The sequence below is a fragment of the Empidonax traillii genome, unplaced genomic scaffold, assembly GCF_003031625.1.
Source record: "Empidonax traillii isolate 1590-97213 ecotype Southwest subspecies unplaced genomic scaffold, ASM303162v1 scaffold292:size1342341, whole genome shotgun sequence".
Taxonomy (NCBI): Eukaryota; Metazoa; Chordata; class Aves; order Passeriformes; family Tyrannidae; genus Empidonax; species Empidonax traillii.
Window position 1 is genome coordinate 827,515 of NW_020955485.1, and position 19,314 is coordinate 846,828.

General features: G+C 61.8%; 3 protein-coding genes across 4 annotated transcripts; all 3 read right to left on the reverse strand.

Annotated features, from left to right (window-relative positions):
* Positions 1-518: 518 nt before the first annotated feature.
* Positions 519-5,162, reverse strand: CHRNG (cholinergic receptor nicotinic gamma subunit). Its single transcript, XM_027890602.1, has 12 exons — positions 5,091-5,162; positions 4,552-4,691; positions 4,404-4,448; positions 4,090-4,199; positions 3,839-3,994; positions 3,477-3,574; positions 2,498-2,701; positions 2,097-2,211; positions 1,734-1,848; positions 1,191-1,395; positions 955-1,088; positions 519-875 (listed from the first exon to the last, which is right to left on the reverse strand). The coding sequence occupies exons 1-12, from the start codon at positions 5,131-5,133 to the stop codon at positions 708-710; spliced, it is 1,533 nt and encodes a 510-aa protein (XP_027746403.1). The 5' UTR covers positions 5,134-5,162; the 3' UTR covers positions 519-707.
* Positions 5,163-6,157: 995 nt separating this feature from the next.
* On the reverse strand, positions 6,158-10,139 carry CHRND (cholinergic receptor nicotinic delta subunit). 2 transcript variants are annotated; one of them, XM_027890605.1, is made up of 12 exons: positions 10,084-10,139; positions 9,288-9,429; positions 9,070-9,114; positions 8,870-8,979; positions 8,599-8,754; positions 8,267-8,382; positions 7,816-8,016; positions 7,369-7,480; positions 7,132-7,246; positions 6,734-6,935; positions 6,510-6,628; positions 6,158-6,424 (listed from the first exon to the last, which is right to left on the reverse strand). In XM_027890605.1, exons 1-12 carry the CDS (start codon positions 10,137-10,139, stop codon positions 6,242-6,244), a joined length of 1,557 nt encoding a protein of 518 aa, XP_027746406.1. In that variant the 3' UTR covers positions 6,158-6,241. The 2 variants fall into 2 exon arrangements, 1 of the variants encoding a protein (XP_027746406.1); XR_003571959.1 differs by having other exon boundaries at positions 6,336-6,424; positions 7,369-7,409.
* Positions 10,140-11,189: 1,050 nt separating this feature from the next.
* Positions 11,190-17,377, reverse strand: PRSS56 (serine protease 56). Its single transcript, XM_027890589.1, has 17 exons — positions 17,281-17,377; positions 16,648-16,809; positions 15,854-16,039; positions 15,284-15,337; positions 14,770-14,959; positions 14,559-14,667; positions 14,320-14,479; positions 14,047-14,189; positions 13,747-13,906; positions 13,473-13,661; positions 13,198-13,359; positions 12,986-13,049; positions 12,597-12,759; positions 12,062-12,215; positions 11,862-11,946; positions 11,497-11,611; positions 11,190-11,363 (listed from the first exon to the last, which is right to left on the reverse strand). The coding sequence occupies exons 1-17, from the start codon at positions 17,375-17,377 to the stop codon at positions 11,190-11,192; spliced, it is 2,367 nt and encodes a 788-aa protein (XP_027746390.1).
* Positions 17,378-19,314: the final 1,937 nt, after the last annotated feature.

Below are 19,314 nucleotides of genomic sequence, written 5' to 3' on the forward strand. Positions count from 1 at the left end.
GATAGATGCCAAGGGGTACACATCCCTGAGGAGGTTTTAGTGCCTGGGGGCCCAGGGTCTTCTCACCTCAAACTGCTTGCTAGGGATCAAGGACAGCACTTCAGATGTCCCCAAGAGCCACAGCCAGGGCATAAATGGAGGGAGGAGTTAGCTGCCCCTCATCCCATCCCTGGCTCCACTGCTGCCCCAGAATGGGGGGCTGTAGCTGTCATTCCTGCCCCATTGCCATGGCAAGGGATTCCAAGGGCCCCATTTGCTGTGGGTTTGAAGTTGCAAATTTGCAGTGGGGAAATGTGCTCTTGCTGCCAGTGCTGCTGCCCTGCCCGTTAGATGCCTGTCTCTGCTCCGGGCCCCCTGTGTCTCACCTCACAGGACTGTGTGGCCCAGAGGTGTGTGGCCAGCCCACACAGGTGTCACATCCAACCTGCCCAAGAGGGTTTGGCATGGAGAAAAGATCCCATTGAGGATTGCAAGACTGTCACAGGCTTTATTTCCACAGTTAGCAAGCATTGCCCCCCTCGTGTTCTCATTTTCCCCATCTCCACCCGCAGCTGGGGTGTGGCAGACCCACCACTCCCAGCCCTCCCTCTTGGCAGCAGGAGCTGCTGTGCCCACAGGGATCTTGGCCAGCTGGGGGACTTTAGGGGTGCCCAGCCCCTGGCTCCAGCAGTCCTGGCAGCAGGAGGACTGGTGGACACCTGCGGGCGTCACTGTGGCTGGTACAGCTTGGAGTCTCCAGGGAAGGGCAGGGCAGGTGCCTGGTTGAAGTGAGCCACGAGGAAGATGCCAACAGTGCCACACACGAAGAGAGAGGCCATGATGAAGAAGCAGACACGGTCAATAACCTGTCCTACCATGATCCACTCCTCGCTCTCCTGCCAGTGGCACAAGGAAGGTGAGGGCTGTCCCCAGTGCCCCCCACGTGAGTTCCTCTCCCCCCTGGTCCTGACTCACACTGCCGAAGTCGTTCTGCTCCCTCGTGGCGTTGGCGATGTGGTTGCAGGCATCCACACACGCACGGATCTCGGGACCTGCCTCCTCCAGGCTCTGGCAGAAGTCCTGGGGACTGCCACTCTCCAGGCCACGTCCTACGAGCAGCAGAGGCAGCATAGCGGGCACCTGTGAGCGCTCAGCCCCCTGGTACATTTCCCAGCTTGATGGGAAGGTACTGACCCCATGGGGGCACTCACCAATTTTCTCCAGCACAGTTTTCATCAGCCCATCCCTCTCCTTTTGCTTCTCGAAGAGCAGCTCAGTCCGGGCTTTCCAGAGCATGTACTCGTCGGCTTTCACCATGAGCCCCAGGGAGCTGCATCTCCGGACAGCTTGTGGTGGCCCTGGTGTCTCCTCTGACACGGACATGCCCAGGTAGCGAGGCAGGAGGTGCAGGAACACCTGGACACAGTGTTCCCTGTGGGGATGTGACCCACTCACACCCAATGGGTGCGATTGGGTCCCCTGGCGTTGTCTGGAGCATCCCCATGGAGTACCCTTGTGCTACTGGGATGTTGGGTGTGTTGACACCTGCTTCTCCCCAGTGTTGGGAGTGGCTTGGAGGGGTTTGGAGGCACTCTGTGATCCACGGGGGACATCTGGGGGGCCCCTCTTTGTGCCAGGACTTGCACTCAGATGAAGGCATTCCTGCCACCCTGCTCCATGAAGGACCTGGCCTCAAACTGCAAATACCCATCCCATTCCCCATGTGTAAAGAGTAGAGGGATGATGGCAAATACCTGGCGGACTCTCGGGGACATGGAGTGAGTGTTGGGCGTTCTCAGGGAGACATTGAGGACAATGACAGCATTCACCACGATCACCACTGTCACCACCATGAGGAAGGTCAAGTACCTGGAGAGAGGGCACAGACCCTCATGTGGGGATGTTGGGTCACAAGCTATGGACATGCAAGGTCCTTCTCAGTGCCCTTCTGGGCTGGAAGTTGGGGACTGGCAGTAGGACATTAGGAAGTTATAGCCCTACCTGGGCTGGGGTTTATTGTCCCTGTCCCTGGGCACTGGCTGCTGCACAGCACCTGGAGACTCTGCTGGCACAGTGTGACAACAGGGCTGGCAACCCTGTCCCCATGTGTCACTTACTTCCCAATGAGAGGCACAGCCTGGGAGGTCTCGGGCACCTTCTGGGCAATGAGGAAGAGAAAGACAGTCTGGGCCAGAAGAACGTTGATGGAGACGGTGCATTTCTGCCCACCCGCTGCCAAGGAGGGAGAAAGGCAGAGTTTGGCATGGGACAGTGGTGTGGGCATTGCCCTCCTTAGGCAAAAAGCCCCCACCCCAAAGCTGAACTGGCCAAGTCCTGCCTTGAGGCTTTAATCAAGGGGTACCCAGAAATTCACACGGTCACCCCCAAATATCACAGGAGCAGGTGAGAGATGACACTGATGGTCCCCAAGCACAGATGGGACAAGGAGCCCTTCCTGGCGTATTGCTGTCCCCTTGCACATCCCCGTGCCCGCAGTGGGCACAGCACCAGTGTGTACCTTTGGCAGGCAGAAAGTAGACGAGCACGGCCATGGCAGAGATGAGGACACAGGGCACGATGATATTGATGATGTAGAAGAGCGGCTTGCGCTGGATGATGAGGTAGAAGACGATCTGCTGGTACTGGATGTCATCTGGGGTGAGGTGCTCTGAGTTGATGATCTTCCGAGCAGGGCGGTGCTTGATGGCCCATTCGCCATTCTCTGCATCATCACAGTGCCACGTGAGCCCCATTGCCCTGGGGGGGGGGGGGGGGCTGGGGCTGCCAGCCCCCCAGTCCGAGTACAGGAGGAAGGGTAGGACTGGTGATTATCACAAGCCCCACAGGACAACCAGGCTGGGCACAGTGCTAGAGCCATTTGGAAGGGAGATGAGCACTGTGCAACATGCCATGGTGCCTGTGCAAAATACCCCAAAAAGCTGTTGGATGGGGCAGCTGGGCACATACTGGGAACCGTGAGTCCCCTAGGGGCTCTCAGGGCTTTAGTGTGGGGCTGGGGTCCCCCCATCTCCAGGGTGCCACGGAGGGAAGCTGAATGTGACACTGGGTGATAGCACACTGCTCTCCCCTGCTCTCCACAGGAGCGATAGATTTTTTCCCAGTCAAGATCACAACTCAGGCCGGTAATGAAAAAATAAATCTCGCTGCCCGAAAAGCATTTTGTTCCTTCAATATGCAATTAAAATGTGATGGAAAACGTCATTGTTTGGCCATGACAGCTACGTTCCCAGCATCAATCAAGCTTGCTCTCCAGGAGCGGCTGCCAGGCAGCAAGAGCCCTGAGCCGGGGGGGGTTAGAAAAACAAATCTCTCCTACACTCCCGCTTCCACTAATAACTTAAGTGCCCATGTAATGGTGGGAGCTGCTAATAGTCGCTGAAGCCCTGCTTTTGGCAGCCACCAGCACGGCAGCGGACTGCTACTTGGATGCCGCTCGTGGTGGGACACCCTTATGCCATGGGGGGCTGCAGTGTTACCTGTGAAAGCCTCGGGGTCGATGACGATCCACTCCACGGTCTGGCCTTCCTCCACCGTCAGCAGCAGGTTGATTTCATTTGCACTGTATGTCTGGGACCTGGAGAGGGACAAGACAGTGGCAGAGGCTGGCATGCAACAGCCTGGGTGGGCAAAGGGTGCCAGTGTGACACCAGCTCATGCTGACCACCTCCAGCTCTGCTTTGGGGTGCTTGGCTTGTCTGTGGTTCTACTGCCAGGTGGCAGGGGACAGGTAGGTGGCATTTATCTGCCATTTATCTGGGCTCAATGCCCTAGGGCAAAGGTGGGCATCCCATGCCAACCCCTGTGTTCCAGGAGGACCTGCCATGGAGCCCATGCTCACTGGAAGACCATGGTGCAGTTCTGCCAGTCGAAGGGGAAGTAGGTGACGTGGATGACGCAGACACTGCGGTAGATGGCAGGGGGCAGCCAGTAGATGCTGCCATCAGGAGATATCAGCACATTGGTGTAGAGAGTGATTTCAAATGTCCCGTCGATGCTGAGGGGGAAAAGGGTGAGTTCAGCCCCATACTGTGCCTGGGGGACGGCTGCCCCCCTTGTGTGGGATTATGTCCCCATTGCCCTGTCACCTACTTGTTCTCCAGAACAATGTCAGGCAGCCATACCATGGTGGAGGGCACCCGCAGCTGCTGGATATTGTCGTATTTCTCAGGGTCCCACTGCAGGCGATAATCGGACCATTGCTGTGGGAAGGAGAGCAAAGGAGGAGGGGTCATGGTGCTCCCCAAGATGAGGGAGACTGAGCTGTCCTGTGCTGCCCACAAAATGGACTCAGCTGGGGGTACCCACAGAAGGGGATGCAGATTACAGTGCCAGCCCTCCATGGGGTGCCACCTGAGGTGCAAACATGGCAGGGGGTGATCCTGCCTGGAGGTGAGGGGTCTCACCATCTCGATCCAGACGTTGGTGGTGAGGGTTTCCTCTCGCTCATTCTGGCAGGGAATGAAGGAGAGAGATGGGTTTAGTGTCCTGCCTGCTGCCCCACATGTGGGAACAAATCCTCTCCCACTATGGGTGCCAGGGGGCATCTCTCACCAGGGAGATGAGGTTGGTGAGGGTGAGCTTGAGGGAGACATCGATGATCTCATCCCCTCGCAGGGCTGGGCGCAGTTGCCGGTTGTAGTTGCTCATGAGATCCTGGAGCAGCTTCTCCTCCTGGTTCCTGCAGCCCACTCCTGGATAGGGCACATGCCAAGGGAACATCCTGAGGTGGGGACAATGGGGCCACCAATGCCCCCGAGACCAGATATGCTGAGGGGGAGGCAGGGGGTGCACATGGGGAGGGGATGCCCAGGTGTGTTACTGTGAGTGCGCACACTCGGCTCTGTGAGCCCGACAGTCGAGTCAGTGCCCCGCATGCAAGCAAGGAGGGTGCTTCCCCCGCTATATCCCCCACCCCCCTCACTCCAGGGACCTCTCCAAGGGCAGGACACAGGGACAGCAGGCTGCTAGCAGGACAGCCAGGTGGGAGGGTGCATGGCACCGTACTCCCAGGGGGGACAAACCCTCCAGTGCAAAGGTGGGGGGTGGCCAGGTCCCTCCCCAGGCCTCTCCCTGGGGCAGGCACCCCTTACCTGCCAGGGCGCAGAGGACGAGGAGGAGGCCGTGGCAGCGCATGGCGGTGCCGTGGGGCGCCGGGGCTGGGGCTGTGCTTCGCTGCCCGCCTGACGCTGTTCTGGGCTGGGCGCCCAGAGGGATGGGACAGCTGTCCCCTGCCACTGTCAGCTGTTCCCAACAGCCACGGGGGCTGGGGAGGGACGGGTGACCACCCACCTCCCCCCACTGATGGACTGATGTCGGTTTACTGGGAAGCTCATCTGGCATTTTGTGCCAGAGAGGTTGGGATTGGGGCTGGGGACAAATTAAGCTCTGTGCCTCAGTGCCCCCATGTTTCCCATGGAGAGATGCATCCCCATGCAGTGGAAATCCAGGTACCCATGGGTTATGGAAAACAGGTGCCACCCTGCCAGGACCTCCTGTCACCACCACGGCAGTGGCTGCCTGCAAGGTACAGGGTGAGGAAGGGGCAGGCAAGTCCCACCACGCCTGGAGATTAATGCCCACCCTGGAGGTTCAAATGCTGCCAAGCCACATCTAGGGGGGTCACACTGCGGGGGAATGGGGGTGTGGTGAGATTCCTGGCTCAGTGGAGAAGATATGACAGCTGTCCTGGGCCATGGCTGGTGGGGGGACGTCAGCTGTGCCCCTGAAACCAGAGCCCTCGCATCCCACTGCTGAGCTGCGGAAGGAGAGAGCCCTCTGGGCCCCCAGCTCTGCACTGTGGGATGGGCTGTGCTGGGGGGGAACACTGTGGGTCTGGCTGGGGGATCACAGGGCAGGGGGAGTAATGTGGGCACTGATGGCGTCTCTGATAACTGCAGTATGTGCCACTATCCCCAGGGAAGGATACATCCCCTTCCCCAACTCATCCTGCCCCCAGTGCCCAGCCCACAGGGGTAGCAGGGCTGGTACCACCACACTCCTCTGGAAAGCACCCCTTCCAGCCACACCTGAGGTTCTCCATGCTCAGGACACCCACAGCACCCATTCCCTGGGTGGACATCACCCTCCCCAGCACACACAGTGCTCGGGGTGGGCATCATGCCCAGCGGGGGACACTGAGAGAAGTCACAAGTTCAGTGCCCCGTGGCAAGAAACACCCAGCTTTATTTTCCCAAGCCAAGGCAGGTGGGGGAGAGGCACATAGGACCCCCACACACACCCCTTAGACAAAGCGCTTGTTCTCCTCCTGGTAGTCATAGGGGTCTCCGGCGAAGGGCAGTGGTGGTGGATGGTTGTAGATGCCCATGAGGAAGATCCAGAGGGTGCCCACCACCAGCGTGGGGGTGATGAGGAAGAGGCAGAGGCGGTCCAGGGTCCGGGCCACACGATTCCAGTTGTCGATCTCCTGGGGAGAGAACAGAGAGCCAGGCAGTGGGGGGCACAGTGGGCACAGGGAGGCCCCTCTGCCCTCCCAGTGCCCATGGTCCCACCTCATTGTAGCTGTTTTCATCCCGCATGTGCTTGACAATGTAATTGGCGTTGTCAACGACAGGTTTTATGTGCTCGTAGAGCTGCTCGTCGCCTGTGACCGTGCCCTGCGGCGCCAAACCTGGGGGCAAGGGGGAGGGTGAGGTGGGCTCCGAAGGGCTGCCACCCCTGCAGATCCCCCCTCCGCCACCCTGCCCCTTGTCCCAGTGGAGGGGCTGTGGCTCACGGGCAGGGGTGACGCGGCTGACCAGCCCGTGCCTCTCCGACTGCTTCTCGAACATGAGCTCGCTGCGGGACTTGACGCTGTAATACTCCTCTGCCTTGGCGATGTAGCCAGCGGAGCTGCAGCGCCGGATGCACGGGGCGCCCGCCGGGCTCTCGTCCGGCTGCGTCATGCGCAGCAGCCGGGGCAGGCTCTCCAGGAAGACCTGGGACACAAGAGGGGTTGTTGGGTCCCTTGGACACCTACCCAGTGAGATGCCACCTTGTCCCCACTTTCTGTCCACAGACTACATGTGGCAGAGGTGGGACACCCTGTTGCAATGCCAGGGCTGTGCTGTCCCGAGTGCTCCGTGGGGCACGGGGTCACCCCTGTACCCGCTAGTACCCCTACACCCTGCTCACCTCTTTGACCCAGTCTGACATGACGTGGGTGCTGGGGGTGCGGAAGTGGAAGTTGAGGACCACAACAGAGATGATCACCACAGCTGTCACCAGAAGCATGATAAAAAGCAGATACCTGGTAGGGAGCATGGACTTGGAGCCGGCATTGCCACAGGGGCTGGGCACAGCAGAGCTGCCCTCTGGCACCACGAGGACCCCACAGTGTTCCCACTGCACCCAGTGGTGCCCAGGACTCACTTGCCGATGAGGGGGACGGCGTGGGAAGTGGCAGGCAGGCGCTGGGAAATTAGCAGGAGGAAGACAGACTGGGCCAGGAGCACTGAGATCACCAGGGTCATCTTCTCACCACCTGGAGAGCAGTTGAGCTCAGAGAAAACCCTGCCCCATGTGCCTTTCCCAGTGTCCCCAGTTCCAGGGTTGCTCTTCCAGTGTCCCACCGTACAATGCCCCGTATAGGGTTTTCTATTATGGGGGCACCCCAGGATCCCACATGGGGTATCCTGTCCCCAAGCATGCCTCTACTAGGGTGTCTGGCTGAGATGATGGTGTCTTACATGGGGATATCCCAGTTCTAGGATATCCCCGTGCTGAGCATTGGGGTGTCCCCCTGTCCCAGGGCCTGGTGCAGGTGTGGGACATGGAGTGCCCCAGAGCTGTGACTCCCATGCCACAGGGCTCACTCACTGTCGGCAGGCAGGTAGAAGACAAGGATGACCATGAAGGCAATGAGGATACAGGGTATGACGATGTTGATGACATAGAAGAGCGGTTTGCGCTTGATGATGAGGTAGAAGGTGATGTCCTGGTGCTCAGTGGTGTCAGGGGGAATGTCAGGGTAGATGTTCTTACGGGCTGGGCGGTGGATGATTTCCCATTCCCCATTCTCTGCCAGGGCACATGGGACAGCACACGGCATGGGGGACATCTGCCATGACCATCCTCACCAGCCTCACCAGCACTGGTCTCCCCATCCAGGGTCTGGGCAGCTCCAAGCCTGGTGGGTTGGGTGCCAGGGTGCAGAAGCCCCAGGTACACGGGTATCTCCATGACAGGGTGCCCCAATTCCAGAGTGTCCCCCAGCCCTGCACAGGGTGTCCCACTGCCACATGGACATGGCAGAGAGCACAAGCCTTACCTGTGAAGCCTTCAGGGTCGATGATGATCCACTCCACTGGATAATCCTTGCCTGTGTCCGGGTCGGCGTCTGTCTTCAAGTGCATGTTGATCTCCAGGGCACTGTATGCCAGCGACCTGGACCACAGGGCACAGGCAGTGAGGAGCTGCAGCTGCTACTGGGCACACACCACCCACCCACCCTGACCTCCAGCATGATGGACTCAGGCCACCGGGTCACCCGCAGACCCCCACCTTGCTGTGCCCCAACAGCAAGGGGAGGGTGCTGGCAGCAGCAGGCACCACAGGGGGATGGGATGCCCACCCTGCTGCCCTGACCCAGCTGCCCGGCACCTGAATCTGAGGGTGCAGTTCTGCCAGTCGAAGGGGAAGAAGTCGACGTTGATGAGGCAGGTGCTGCGGAAGATGGCAGGCGGCAGCCAGTAGACATAGCCCGTGTTGTAGATGAGGACATTGCAGTAGTAGGCAACCTCAAAGAGCCCATCATTGCTGCGCCAGGAGAGAGACAAGGTGCTGGTGGGGCTGAGAAGGGGCCAGGGGAGCCCTAGGCATGCACCAGGCACAGTTCAGGGGGTTTGGGAGGGGAAACTGAAGAACAGCTCACTTGTTCTCCAGGACTATCTCAGGCAGCCACAGCATGTCTGGCGGCAAGCGGAGCACCTCAACGTCCCCAAATTCTGACTTGTTCCACTGCAGGCGGTAATCGGTCCAGCCCTGGAGGGGAGGATGCCCAGGTCACCCCCTCACCATGCTGGGCCACCCCATGGTGGCACAACTGATGCCGTGACACCTGTCCCTACTCACGTGCTCGAGCCATACGTTGGTGGTGAGCGTCTCGTCCACTTCTTTCTGCAACAACAGTGTGGGGCAGTGAGATGCCAAGGTGTCCCCGCAGCTCAGGGCCCCCAACATTCAGCAGTAGGGTGAAGGGGAAGCAGCCTCAGGGGTAGCATCCAGCCAGCCCTGGGGGTGAGGCATGGCTGTGGGGCACCCCACAGTCGGCACTGCCCACTGGGGCTCACCAGTGAGATTAGGTTGGAGAGGGTGAGGGCCAGGTAGACGTCCACGACCTCATCAGTGGAGACAACAGGACGCACCTCTTTGTCATAGCCCTTCTCCTCGAAGAGGTAGTGGATAAGCCTCTCCTCCTGGTTCACGCAGAGCCTGCCTGGGGGTGTGCGGTCAGGCAAACCAAGTTGCTGGTGGGGCTACTGGGCCCAGTGCCACCCCATAGGGTGGTATAAGAATGGAGGAGATAGGAACAGGCCAGGACACTGCATGTCTGCTGCACAGGAGCACAGCCATGGACATGGGCAGGCAGGAATGACAGATTTGTGGGAGCACATGGGCGCACGTGGGCATAGGACAAGGACATGGGCATGGACACAGGGACGCACAGATACAGACCCAGCACACAAAGGGACATACAGACACAAGACACTTGGGTTCAGTTCCAGTGGCATTGTGCACACAGGTGGATGCACACACAAAGGCACACGTGCACTCATGGACATGGACCCACTGTATGCAGGGACACGTGGTCAGAGATTTGGTGTCACTATGCAGACAGACAGGCACACACAGGGACACACAGACGCAGTGACACTGGGAACAGACAGCACATGACCTGGGCTGAGACACAGCTTCGGGAAAGAAGCGCAAGGGACGTGCAGTGAGGGGACTCTGACAGGTAATACCCAAAAAGCAGCCCTGGGGACCCTTGTGCTGTTTGGACCCTGCCACCGTCATCCCCCACCAACCCCACTGAGGGGGCCCGGAACCCCCCAGCAATAGGGCACCCCATGCCCCGGACCCTGCTCACCCGACAGCATCAGTGCCCCGAGAAGGGCCAGCTGCTGCAGCAGGTTCCCCATGCGGTGCCCGCAGTGCCCTCGCGCCGTGCCAGGCCCTGGCTGCTTCCCCGCCTGGCCTGGCCGAGCGGATGTCCGGCTGCCGGACAGAGTGGGAGATGGATGGTGCCAGGTGCTGAGGGGGAAGGGTACCGGCACCGGATACCCACTCCCAGCCCTCTCTTCCGGCACCCTGGCGTGCAGAGAATGGGAGACAGGCAGGCACAGCTGGACTCACCAGCCCCACGGGTGACAGCCCATCACCCTGAGCCTGGGCACCCCAGCACAGGCAAAAGGAGGAGCAGTCCCTTCCCTGCTGCTCAGTAGTCCCAGTGATGCTGCTCGGGGTGGCAAAGTCCCCACAGGCGGGAGGTGTTGGTACCCACTGATGCCCAAGCACAGGGGTGGCACCACCCCACCACCCGCCAATGGCCCCTGCACTGTGAGGTTTCATGTGGGTCCCTGATGGGGTGTTACCAGGGATGAGCACCAGTGCTGTGCCGTGGGTGCTGCAGTGGGCAGGAGGAGTGTCCAACTCCCAGTGAGGGTCTGGGGAGTCTGTTCCATGCTGGACACAGCAGGAATCAAGGCTGGGGGCATCACTTTGGAGTTCAGGGTGGATGGGAAGGGGGAGATGCAATGAAATGTCATAGCCCCACTGGAAAGTTCCTCTACCGTCACCCACCTCATCAGCACCGCATGGCACAGCACTTGCTTCACACTCACTGGCTACCAGAAAATAGAGCCCTTCTTTATTGAAAAATAAACCTTTTCTGTACAAATAAATAACAGCCCAGGTACCTTTGGGGAAAATGGATGAGGATGGGGTGAGGATTGCTAAGGTAGGGGTCCCAGGAGAGAGGAGGACTGTGATTCCTGGCTGAGATTCTCCAGGTACCACCTGGGGCACCATTACCCTGGGGGAAAGTCAGGAAGTGCTGGTGGGAAGAGGGAAACTGAGGCACGATGGGGGTGGAAGAGCCTGAGACAGGGAGGGGACTGTGTTTGAAATACATAAGGGACACCTGCCCCAGTGCCCTCTCCCCTGGCTGGAATGCTGCCCCAGGGGCACCATTAGGTTTTCAGTGCTTCAAGCGCCAGAGCGACGAGGCCGGGCATGCTGCGGGCCAGCGAGTCGCTCTCCAGCCCCACGAGGCCAGTGAAGGCCGTGGGGCGGCCTCCTACAGTGGCCCGCACCTGCGCCCGGTACAGTCCCTTGGTGTTTTTGGAGCCCAAGTCCACCAGGATCTGCGGGGAGACGACAGCACTGTGAGTCCTCTGGGGGAGCCAGGGGCAGAGCAGCACAGTGATGGGCTGGGGGGGGGGGGCACTTACTGGCTGCCAGGGTGGGGAGATCAGAGCAGGTGGGTGAGGCACTCACCTCCTGGAAGGTCATGGCCAGGTCAGTCTCGGGCACCCGCAGCACCCAGGCATACAGCTCCCGCACCGCACCCACCCGCACTGCTGACTCGTTGAGGCCGGGGCAGGCTGCGACCACGGGAACGGGAAGGAGATATATGGAGGGGGACATCAGGGTGAATTGTGGGGACACCATGCTGTGGCCCAGCCCAGGGAGGAACTCTGGGGACACTTTGGGAGCATGGATCCCTGTGGAAGGGGATATAACCAGGGGCTGTCCCACTGAAATGGGACTACCAGTCCTGGGACCAGGGTGCAAGGCTGAGGCTGGGGCTGTCACCATCCCCATGGTGGCACATGGCATCCCTCAGGGTTTGTGGGAGCTTACCTCTGCCAGCGCCTGCCTCCTCCTCCTCCTCCACCCTGGGCAGCTCTGTGGACACCAGCTCACGTTTCTCCCTCAGTGCAGACCCTGCCACCGAGAGAGGTGTGAAACTCCCGGCAGGGACGCGGCCGGTGGGCACTGCCCAGGCATGGAGACGGCCGAAGAGTGGACATCCCACTGCCCCCAGACCCTCCAGGCTCACAGGGTTCACGGCTTGGCAGGGGGGTCCCTCTCAGCTCTCCAGGTGCCTGTCGTGGCTCCACAGGTTCCAGGGCGGTGCCAAGGTCCAACTCTGCCCGCAGCTGGGTGAGGAAGGCTCGTCCCTGTCTCACCATCTCCTCCACCACATCTTCACCCTGCTGAAGGGAAGGTGGGGTGATGGGGCACCCACAGGACACCTCTGAGAACAGCCAGGTGCCCGGTGACAGAATGCAGGGGCTGGGCTTGTGTCAGATGGGGCACTGGGGACATGCAACTGCTTTGTGGCTGTGTTGGGTTGGAGGCCGAGCTGCAGAGTCAGACCCATGGCTGGCTCTGCACTGTCTGGAGTGGGAGCACTGGTTTCAGCTGGGGAGTATTAGATGCCCCCTTTGTAATGGTGAAGTGAGATGGCTGCACAGGGGACAACAGACCCATGGGATGTCCCTGGTGGCACAATCACCAGAGGGGCAGGGGCTCCCGCAGCCTGTCCCTCCCCACATACCTGCAGAAAGAGTAGCCTGTCCCTCCCCACATACCTGCAGAAAGAGCTGCATCTCCCCGGGGAGCTGTTCCCTGTCCATTGTGGGCACCAGCGGGCTGCCCCCTGCCATGGCCCTCAGCGCCTCCACCCAGTCTTGCAGCTGGGGCCCCACTGCCTCAAAGAGGTCTGCAAAGGGGGGGAGCCGCCTGGCCCCCCACCTGCAAGCACGTGAGGTGAGCTCAGACTGGTGTCCAGTAGCACCCATTCCCCGGGCAGTGCCACCCTGTGCACACCACTGGGCACCCCCAGGAGGGTGCCCTGGTTGCAGGAGGAACAAGACCCCAGTGTTCGGGTTGTCCCCAAAAAGCCATACCAGTGTCCACTGGCATCTTGACCACCTCCCCAAGCCCTTTAGCCCATCATCCCATGCCCACCATGCCTCACCTGGTGGGGACTTTCTGGGGTCCCTCTGCTGTGGGCCTTGAATGGCCCCCTGCCACAGCCAGGTCTGAGGGGACAAGAAGGGGACAGGAGAGACAAAGGGCAGGGGAGTCCCATGGGGATGCCAGGGCAGGCTGCTGGTGCTCCAGCCATCAGCCCAGGGGAGACTGACGGGACCCCAAGTGGGTGTGGGGTAGCCCAGCCTGTGAGAGTACCTGGGATATCCCTGCGGACACGGGGAGGGAAGAAATGCCCATAGATCTTGCCCAGGAGCTGGGGCAGAGTGCGGGTGAGGAAGGAGAAATCAAACTGGTTTCGGATGAAGTCCCCAGCCTGGCGCAGGAGATCCACCAGGGTCTGGGCGTAGGAGTGCAGCTCTGTGGGCACAGAGGACCCTGTGGGCGCATGGCCCTGGCACCACACCAGCCTCACACTACCAGAAATGGAGTCCCTCCCCACACCCTAGCTCTGCCACGGTCCCCCAGCTCACCACATCGTCTTATCCTGGCACGGCAGGTCTCCTCAGCCAGGCGGGCACAGGTGGTCCGGCCCTGAGGTGCCCGGCAGGATCCGGCGTAGAAGGTGCAGAGACGGGTGCGCTCGGGGTTCTGCTGCTCTGGGGGCAGCTGGGCCAGCGCCAGCAGGTCAAAGCAGCTTGGTTCTCGGCTGCCAGGGGCAGCTGCAAGAGAACCGGGGCTGCAATGAGGTGCTGAAACCCCCCTGAGTGTCTCCATCCCCCCTATGGTGCAGCCAGTGGCACTCACAGTCCATCTGGAGGCTGAGCCAGTCCGTGAAGGCAGTGACGCGGGTGTAGACTCCTGGTTTGCCCCGCTCACCACAGCCATCACCCCACGAGGTGATACCGTAGAGGACGAAGTGGTGTGAAGTGGGGTCCTGGCACGCCAGTGGGCCCCCTGAGTCACCCTGTGGGGGAGATGCCCATGCGTTGGGCTGGGCTGGGACCCCAACCACATTAACTAGCTGTGGCATGAGCCCAGCAGCCCTGTGGGCCCCAAGGGATTTTTGAGGTGGGGTGATGGCAGTCCCTCAGGCCCGGGTGTTACCTGGCAGGAGTCGATGCCTCCAGACAAGTACCCAGCACAGAACATGGCACTGGTGAGCAGGTCCTTGCCCAGGGCACCCCGACACGTCTCCTGGCTGAGCAGGGGCACCTGCGCCTCCATCACCACATCAGCCACTGGTCCCTCTGCCAGGCAATGCACCCATTGCAGGGTCCCCTGTGCCTGGACATCTCTGGCCCTGGCTCGGTGCACTGGGACTTGGCACACGAGAGGGCACAGAGGGGGACACCCCACAGGGTGTCAGAGTGGCTCTACCTTCATAGAGGGAGCCCCAGCCCGCGATGTAGCAGGGAGTGCCAGGGCTGGGCTCTGTGGGGCCACTGGGAAGGCACACAGGGCTGATGGTGGGTGACGGGGCCAGCGGCACTGCCAGCTCCAGCAATGCCAGATCCCCGTGAAACGTCTTGGGGTTAAACTGGAAGGAGATGTGGGGGTGTCAGTGGGGGGCCCTGGGGCATGCTCAGGGGGGTCGGGGGGTGCTCACTTCCACCCACCTTAGGGTGAGGCAAGATGCGCCGGACGGGCACTGCTCTCTCGCCCATACCCAGCTTGCCCAGCTCGTGGTCACCCACCACCACCGTCCATGCCAGCTCATTACGGTTCCTGGCAGGGTGGGGGGCAGCCAGTTACAGGGATGTTAGGGTGCCACCCCGTGCATCCCTCTGCAGGGACCTCGTCCCCGCGTTGCCATGCCCCACGCCGTACCCGGCAAAGCAGTGTGCCGCGGTGAGGACCCAGGAGCGCCCCACCAGCACCCCTCCGCACATCAGCTCCCCGTGCAGCCGCACCGACACCAGCCAGGGCCAGGCGCCCCGCGGGGCCACGCTGCCGCCCATGATCCGTCCTCGGAGGGCCGTGGCGTTGGCTTGTGGACCCCCGCGGCGCCCACAGCTCCCTGGCAAACAAAGCCGGGGTGAGAGGGGGTCCTGCAGCCCTGCTGCTGGGACACCCCCTCTGCCAGGTGGGCACGGGGCGTCCGGGGATGGTCGCGGCAGGTGGAGGGGGTGGAGGGGGTGGCGGGTGCTCAGGCGCGTCGGGCGCGCTGTCAAGCCTCATCGAGCTCACGGAGGCGAGCGGGCGGAGGGCCGGGGGCACCCCGCAGCCCGGCAGCTGCCGACGCTAACCTCTGCCCCCCGGCCCAGCAGGCAGCCGGGGGCCGGGGACGCCCGCCGGCGTGGTGGGGGGATGGCGTGGGCACCGCGGGGCCGCCCCGGCTCACCTGGCGTTGCCACCTCTGCTGCTGCGTCGGGACTCGGGAGTGCGGCTGCCGTCTCTGCAGGGACAGACTGTCAAGGCACGTGGGGACACTCCCCTCCGGTGTCACCACCACATCCCTGCTGTCCTCAAGTCCCCCCAGTTCTTCTCAGTGCCTCCAGACTCCCATCCCGAACAAACATCCCTGTACCACCCCAGGAGTGCTTGTCACCCCCAGTTACTCAGCGTCTGCAATCTCTCAGCCACCTTCCCTTGTCCCCTTCTCCCATCCCAGATTCTACATTACCTTTCAAGTGTCCCATTCCCCCCAACGTGCTCATCGTTCCCAATGCCTCCATCCCCCAAATCTCCACCTCTGCCCCAGATCCCAACATCCCCCCCAACCTTCCATCCCACCAAAGATACCCCATCATTCTACTGCATCCCTACATTTCCCGTTCCCCCACTCCATCCCAGCATCCCATCACCCCCAGTGTCCCATATCCCCTCCAAGCCTCCCCTGGGAATGCCCCGTTTTTTATCATAGGGTCTTCTCTCTCTGGAAGGAGCCAGGGGGATGCGGGTGCTCACTCACGGCACTCCTGGAGGCGGTGCTGGCAGAGCCGGGCACTGAGCGGGGCACAGGCGTGTGGGGCCCCCTCAGGTGGGCACAGGTGCTGGTAGGGGGCACAGGCCTGGCTCAGTGCCCAGTTGCGCTGGGGCAGCTCGGGCAGTGCCTGGGCATCCAGTAGGGCCTGGCAGCTGGGGAGCACAGCTGGTGCTGCAAGGACAGCAGGGCTGTGGGCATCACCATGTTCTCCCTGCCCACCTCTGCCCAGGCCACCCCAAGCTCTGCTCTGGTGTGGGTGGGAAGGGGGCATGATGGGCTGTGTAGTCAGCACATTTTGGTAGGGTCTTCTGTGTGCTGGGGTATGTTTTTGAGGGGATCTCTGAAAAGGAGACAAGGGATCACACAATGTTTTGGATAGGGCTCCAGGTGATAGGTTAGGATATAGAGAAGATGGGAACTGCTTGGGTAGGGTCTTCAGATGGTGTTTTGGTAGGGTCTCTAGCAGTTAGAGATACATTTCAGGAATCTGGGCACTGTTTTGGTAAAGCCTTTAGGGTAAGCCTATAGGGGAGAAGGTACAGTTTAAGTAGGATCTTGGGGTCTAATTTTGTTAGGATTTTTAGGGGATGAGGGTGTGCTTTGGTAAGGACTCAAAGAAATATTTGGGAAGGGTTTCTATGCATGAGTGAAGGTTTTGGCAGGGTCTTCTGGGCATGGGATGGTGTTAGGATAGGACCCCTGGACTGTGTTTGGGTGGGGATCCTGGGCTCTGTTTGGGTAGGGCCTCCTGGGGATGGGGCAGTGGGGCCATGACTCACGTGGGCAATGGCTGGTGATGTTGGCGCAGGGTGGGAAGAGGCAGGGGGCACAGAGTCCACAGGCCCCCCGCTGCCGCTGCTGCTCGGACAGCGCCCGCTCCAGTGCCAGCAGTGCACTCCTCAGTGCTGCCTCCAGCACCAGCGTCCCGCGGCTCGACAGTGCTGATGGACACACACACAGGGTGCTCAGACCCCCAGAGCTCCCACCACTGCCCCCCACCACAGCCATGGGGTGCCCCCAGCCTGCCTGCTGCCTGTGCCCTGATATCTCTGTGGTGGGTGCCAGGCTGGGCATGGCCTGTCACCTGTTGACATTGTCTAGGGTGACAACCGCTAGTGTCACCTCTCTGCTGATTGGCACATGGGCACCTGGGTGTTTGCCCAGGTCTCTGCGTGTCCATTGTATGTGGAGACCCTGTGGACACGTGTGTGCAAATGTGGGCATATAGCAGGGTGTGAGTCTGGGCAGGTGTGCCCACGTGTTGGTGTGCAGGTACCTCTGCACACTTGTGTCTGCACTGTGAGTGAATACTTGTGTGTGCCAGGGTCCATGTGCCCATGTCTGCGTGTCCCCATGTGTGTGCAGTCAGTCCTGTGTGTGCCCTGTATGTGCATCCCCCTGTGTGTCCCTACCTGTGACCACCTTCCTGCTGACCATGCCCTGGTAGAAGGTCCCCTGGGGCTCGCAAAGGTACCTGGGCTGGAGGGAGCACTGGTGGCCGCAGGGCATGAATCATAGCACTCCCTGCATCCCGTGTGTCCCCTAGTGCCACTGGCAGCACTTGACACCCAGTCCAGGCAGCATAGGTGTGTCCCAGGATCTGGGGGTCTTCACCAGGGACCTGGCCATCTGCTTGTGCTCCCTCCCTTCCTGAGAGTGAATCCAGGGGTCCCAGCTCCTACAGCAGCCCTGTTCACAGCCAAACCGCCCCGCAAAGATGCCCCCATTCCCGTGCTCCACTGACCTTGCAGGATGCTGGATGGCATGGGGTACAGCCCCTGGCCCAGGGGAGCCCCCCGCACCAGCTGCAGCAGCGGCAGGAGCTGCAGAAGCACGGGGGGGACTAGGCAGACCCCGAGAAGAGCTCCCCGCGTCCTTTTCCCTCCTCGCTCCATCCCCGGGCGGGCAAAGGGGGGCCAGAGGGGGAGCCCCCGAAATGCCCGAGGCGGGCGAGGAGGGATGGATATATACGGTGCCCCCCGGGCGGTGGGAGGAGAGAGGGGCCGGGGGAGCACAAACAGGCGAGTTCATTAATGTCGCGCCAAGATGCCAGCTCGGGGCGGGGGGCGCGGGGGGGGGACGCAGCCGGGGCCTCAATGCCGCCTTTGTTCGACGGGGCCTCCGGGCGGGCAGCATCAGACGGGCGCTGCGCTCCGGCGCTGCCCGCGGCCCTTGATCATTTTCACGCCAAGCCCCGGCCGCGCCACCCTCCCTCCTGCGGGCCCCGGGCGGGTGGGAACGCACCGGCGGCTGCGGGCGCGGGGGGCCCGGGCTGGGCGTGGGAGCCCCGCCGGCGGTTTCAAAGGCGGGCAGCGGGCCGGGAGCGGCCGGGCGGACAAGGCGGGGGAAGGGGAGGCGGGGGTGCTCCGCGGGGGGGGTGCCCCTCTCTCTGTGCCAGCCCAGCCCTGGCTGAACGGGCCATCCCGTGCCCAGCACCGCCCCCCTCCCCGTGCTGAGCACAGGCTGTCCCCGGGAACCCCCCTCCGGTGTCTCTCCCATTTTTCCGTGCCCCGGGGAGGGGGCTGGGGGCAGGTGGGGCCGGGGCACCGGCGGTCCTTCTTACTTGTCCTTCTGTCCTTGTTAAGCTGCGGGCCCGGGTTGGGGGCAGACTTGGCCCCAGGAATGGGGGGCTGCACTCACCAGCCCAACTGCAGAGGATGCCTCCGTGCCTGCCGCTCGGCATGTCATTGGTCCCACACTTTTGAGATGCCACCGTCCTGCTCCAATTGCCATCCTCCTGTGCCCACGGGCTCAGTCTCAGTTCCTGCGGCGGGACAGGGTCCGGCTGCACGTCTATCACCTATTTGGGATGCAGAGGATGCCTGTGCTCCCACCTCTGTCCCTGTAAAGAGGACTGGGGTCCTGGGTCCCACGTCCGTTTGGAGGGTGCCCATGTCCTTTTTTCTGTCGTTGTTAGAGGCAAGGGGTGCCCATGTCCCCATGTCCATGGGACAGGGGGTGTCCGTGCCCCTATCTTTGTTCTCCTTAGGGAGTACCTATCCACCGCTCTCTGTCCCATTAGGTGCAGGAGGTGCCCGTGTCCCCATCTGCATTTCGAGTCCAGGGGGTGCCCGTCCCCATTAGGGGCAGGAGTGCCTCCGTGCCCGCGCTCCCCCCAGCCCCCCCGGGCCGCGATGGTGCCAGCGGAGCGCGGACAATGCCGCTTCAGTGGCACATCAAAGGCGCGGGCTGCCCGCGGCTGGCACGGCGACAGGCCTGCCGCAGATGAAAGCCCTGGCCCCGCCGGGCTCCCACCTCGGCCGCGGGGGCACGCTACGCCTCCGCCCCACGGGGGACGCGGGGACGGCGGGGGGACACATAGTCGCGGCACGCGGGACAGCGGTCCCGCGCCTCTCCCCGGTGTCCCCGCACTGATCTCCCTCCCCACCCATGACACGTGGGGGTCCAGCCGCTCGGTGACCGCAGCCGGCGCCCACGCGGGTACT

Coding starts and splice junctions, on each gene's coding strand:
- CHRNG (XM_027890602.1), bottom strand. CDS start 5,133: ATGCGCTGCCACGGCCTCCTCCTCGTCCTCTGCGCCCTGGCAG. Junction 1,396..1,733: donor TGTCCCCGAGAGTCCGCCAG/GTATTTGCCATC, acceptor CACTGTGTCCAG/GTGTTCCTGCACCTCCTGCC. Junction 1,089..1,190: donor AACTGTGCTGGAGAAAATTG/GTGAGTGCCCCC, acceptor TGCTGCTCGTAG/GACGTGGCCTGGAGAGTGGC.
- CHRND (XM_027890605.1), bottom strand. CDS start 10,139: ATGGGGAACCTGCTGCAGCAGCTGGCCCTTCTCGGGGCACTGATGCTG. Junction 9,430..10,083: donor GCACTGATGCTGTCGGGTGA/GCAGGGTCCGGG, acceptor ACCCCCAGGCAG/GCTCTGCGTGAACCAGGAGG. Junction 8,980..9,069: donor CCAACGTATGGCTCGAGCAC/GTGAGTAGGGAC, acceptor CCTCCCCTCCAG/GGCTGGACCGATTACCGCCT.
- PRSS56 (XM_027890589.1), bottom strand. CDS start 17,377: ATGCCCTGCGGCCACCAGTGCTCCCTCCAGCCCAGGTACCTTTGCGAG. Junction 16,040..16,647: donor CATCACCAGCCATTGCCCAC/GTGAGTCATGGC, acceptor CTGTCCTTGCAG/CACCAGCTGTGCTCCCCAGC. Junction 11,947..12,061: donor CCTGCCAAGCCGTGAACCCT/GTGAGCCTGGAG, acceptor TCTCGGTGGCAG/GGTCTGCACTGAGGGAGAAA.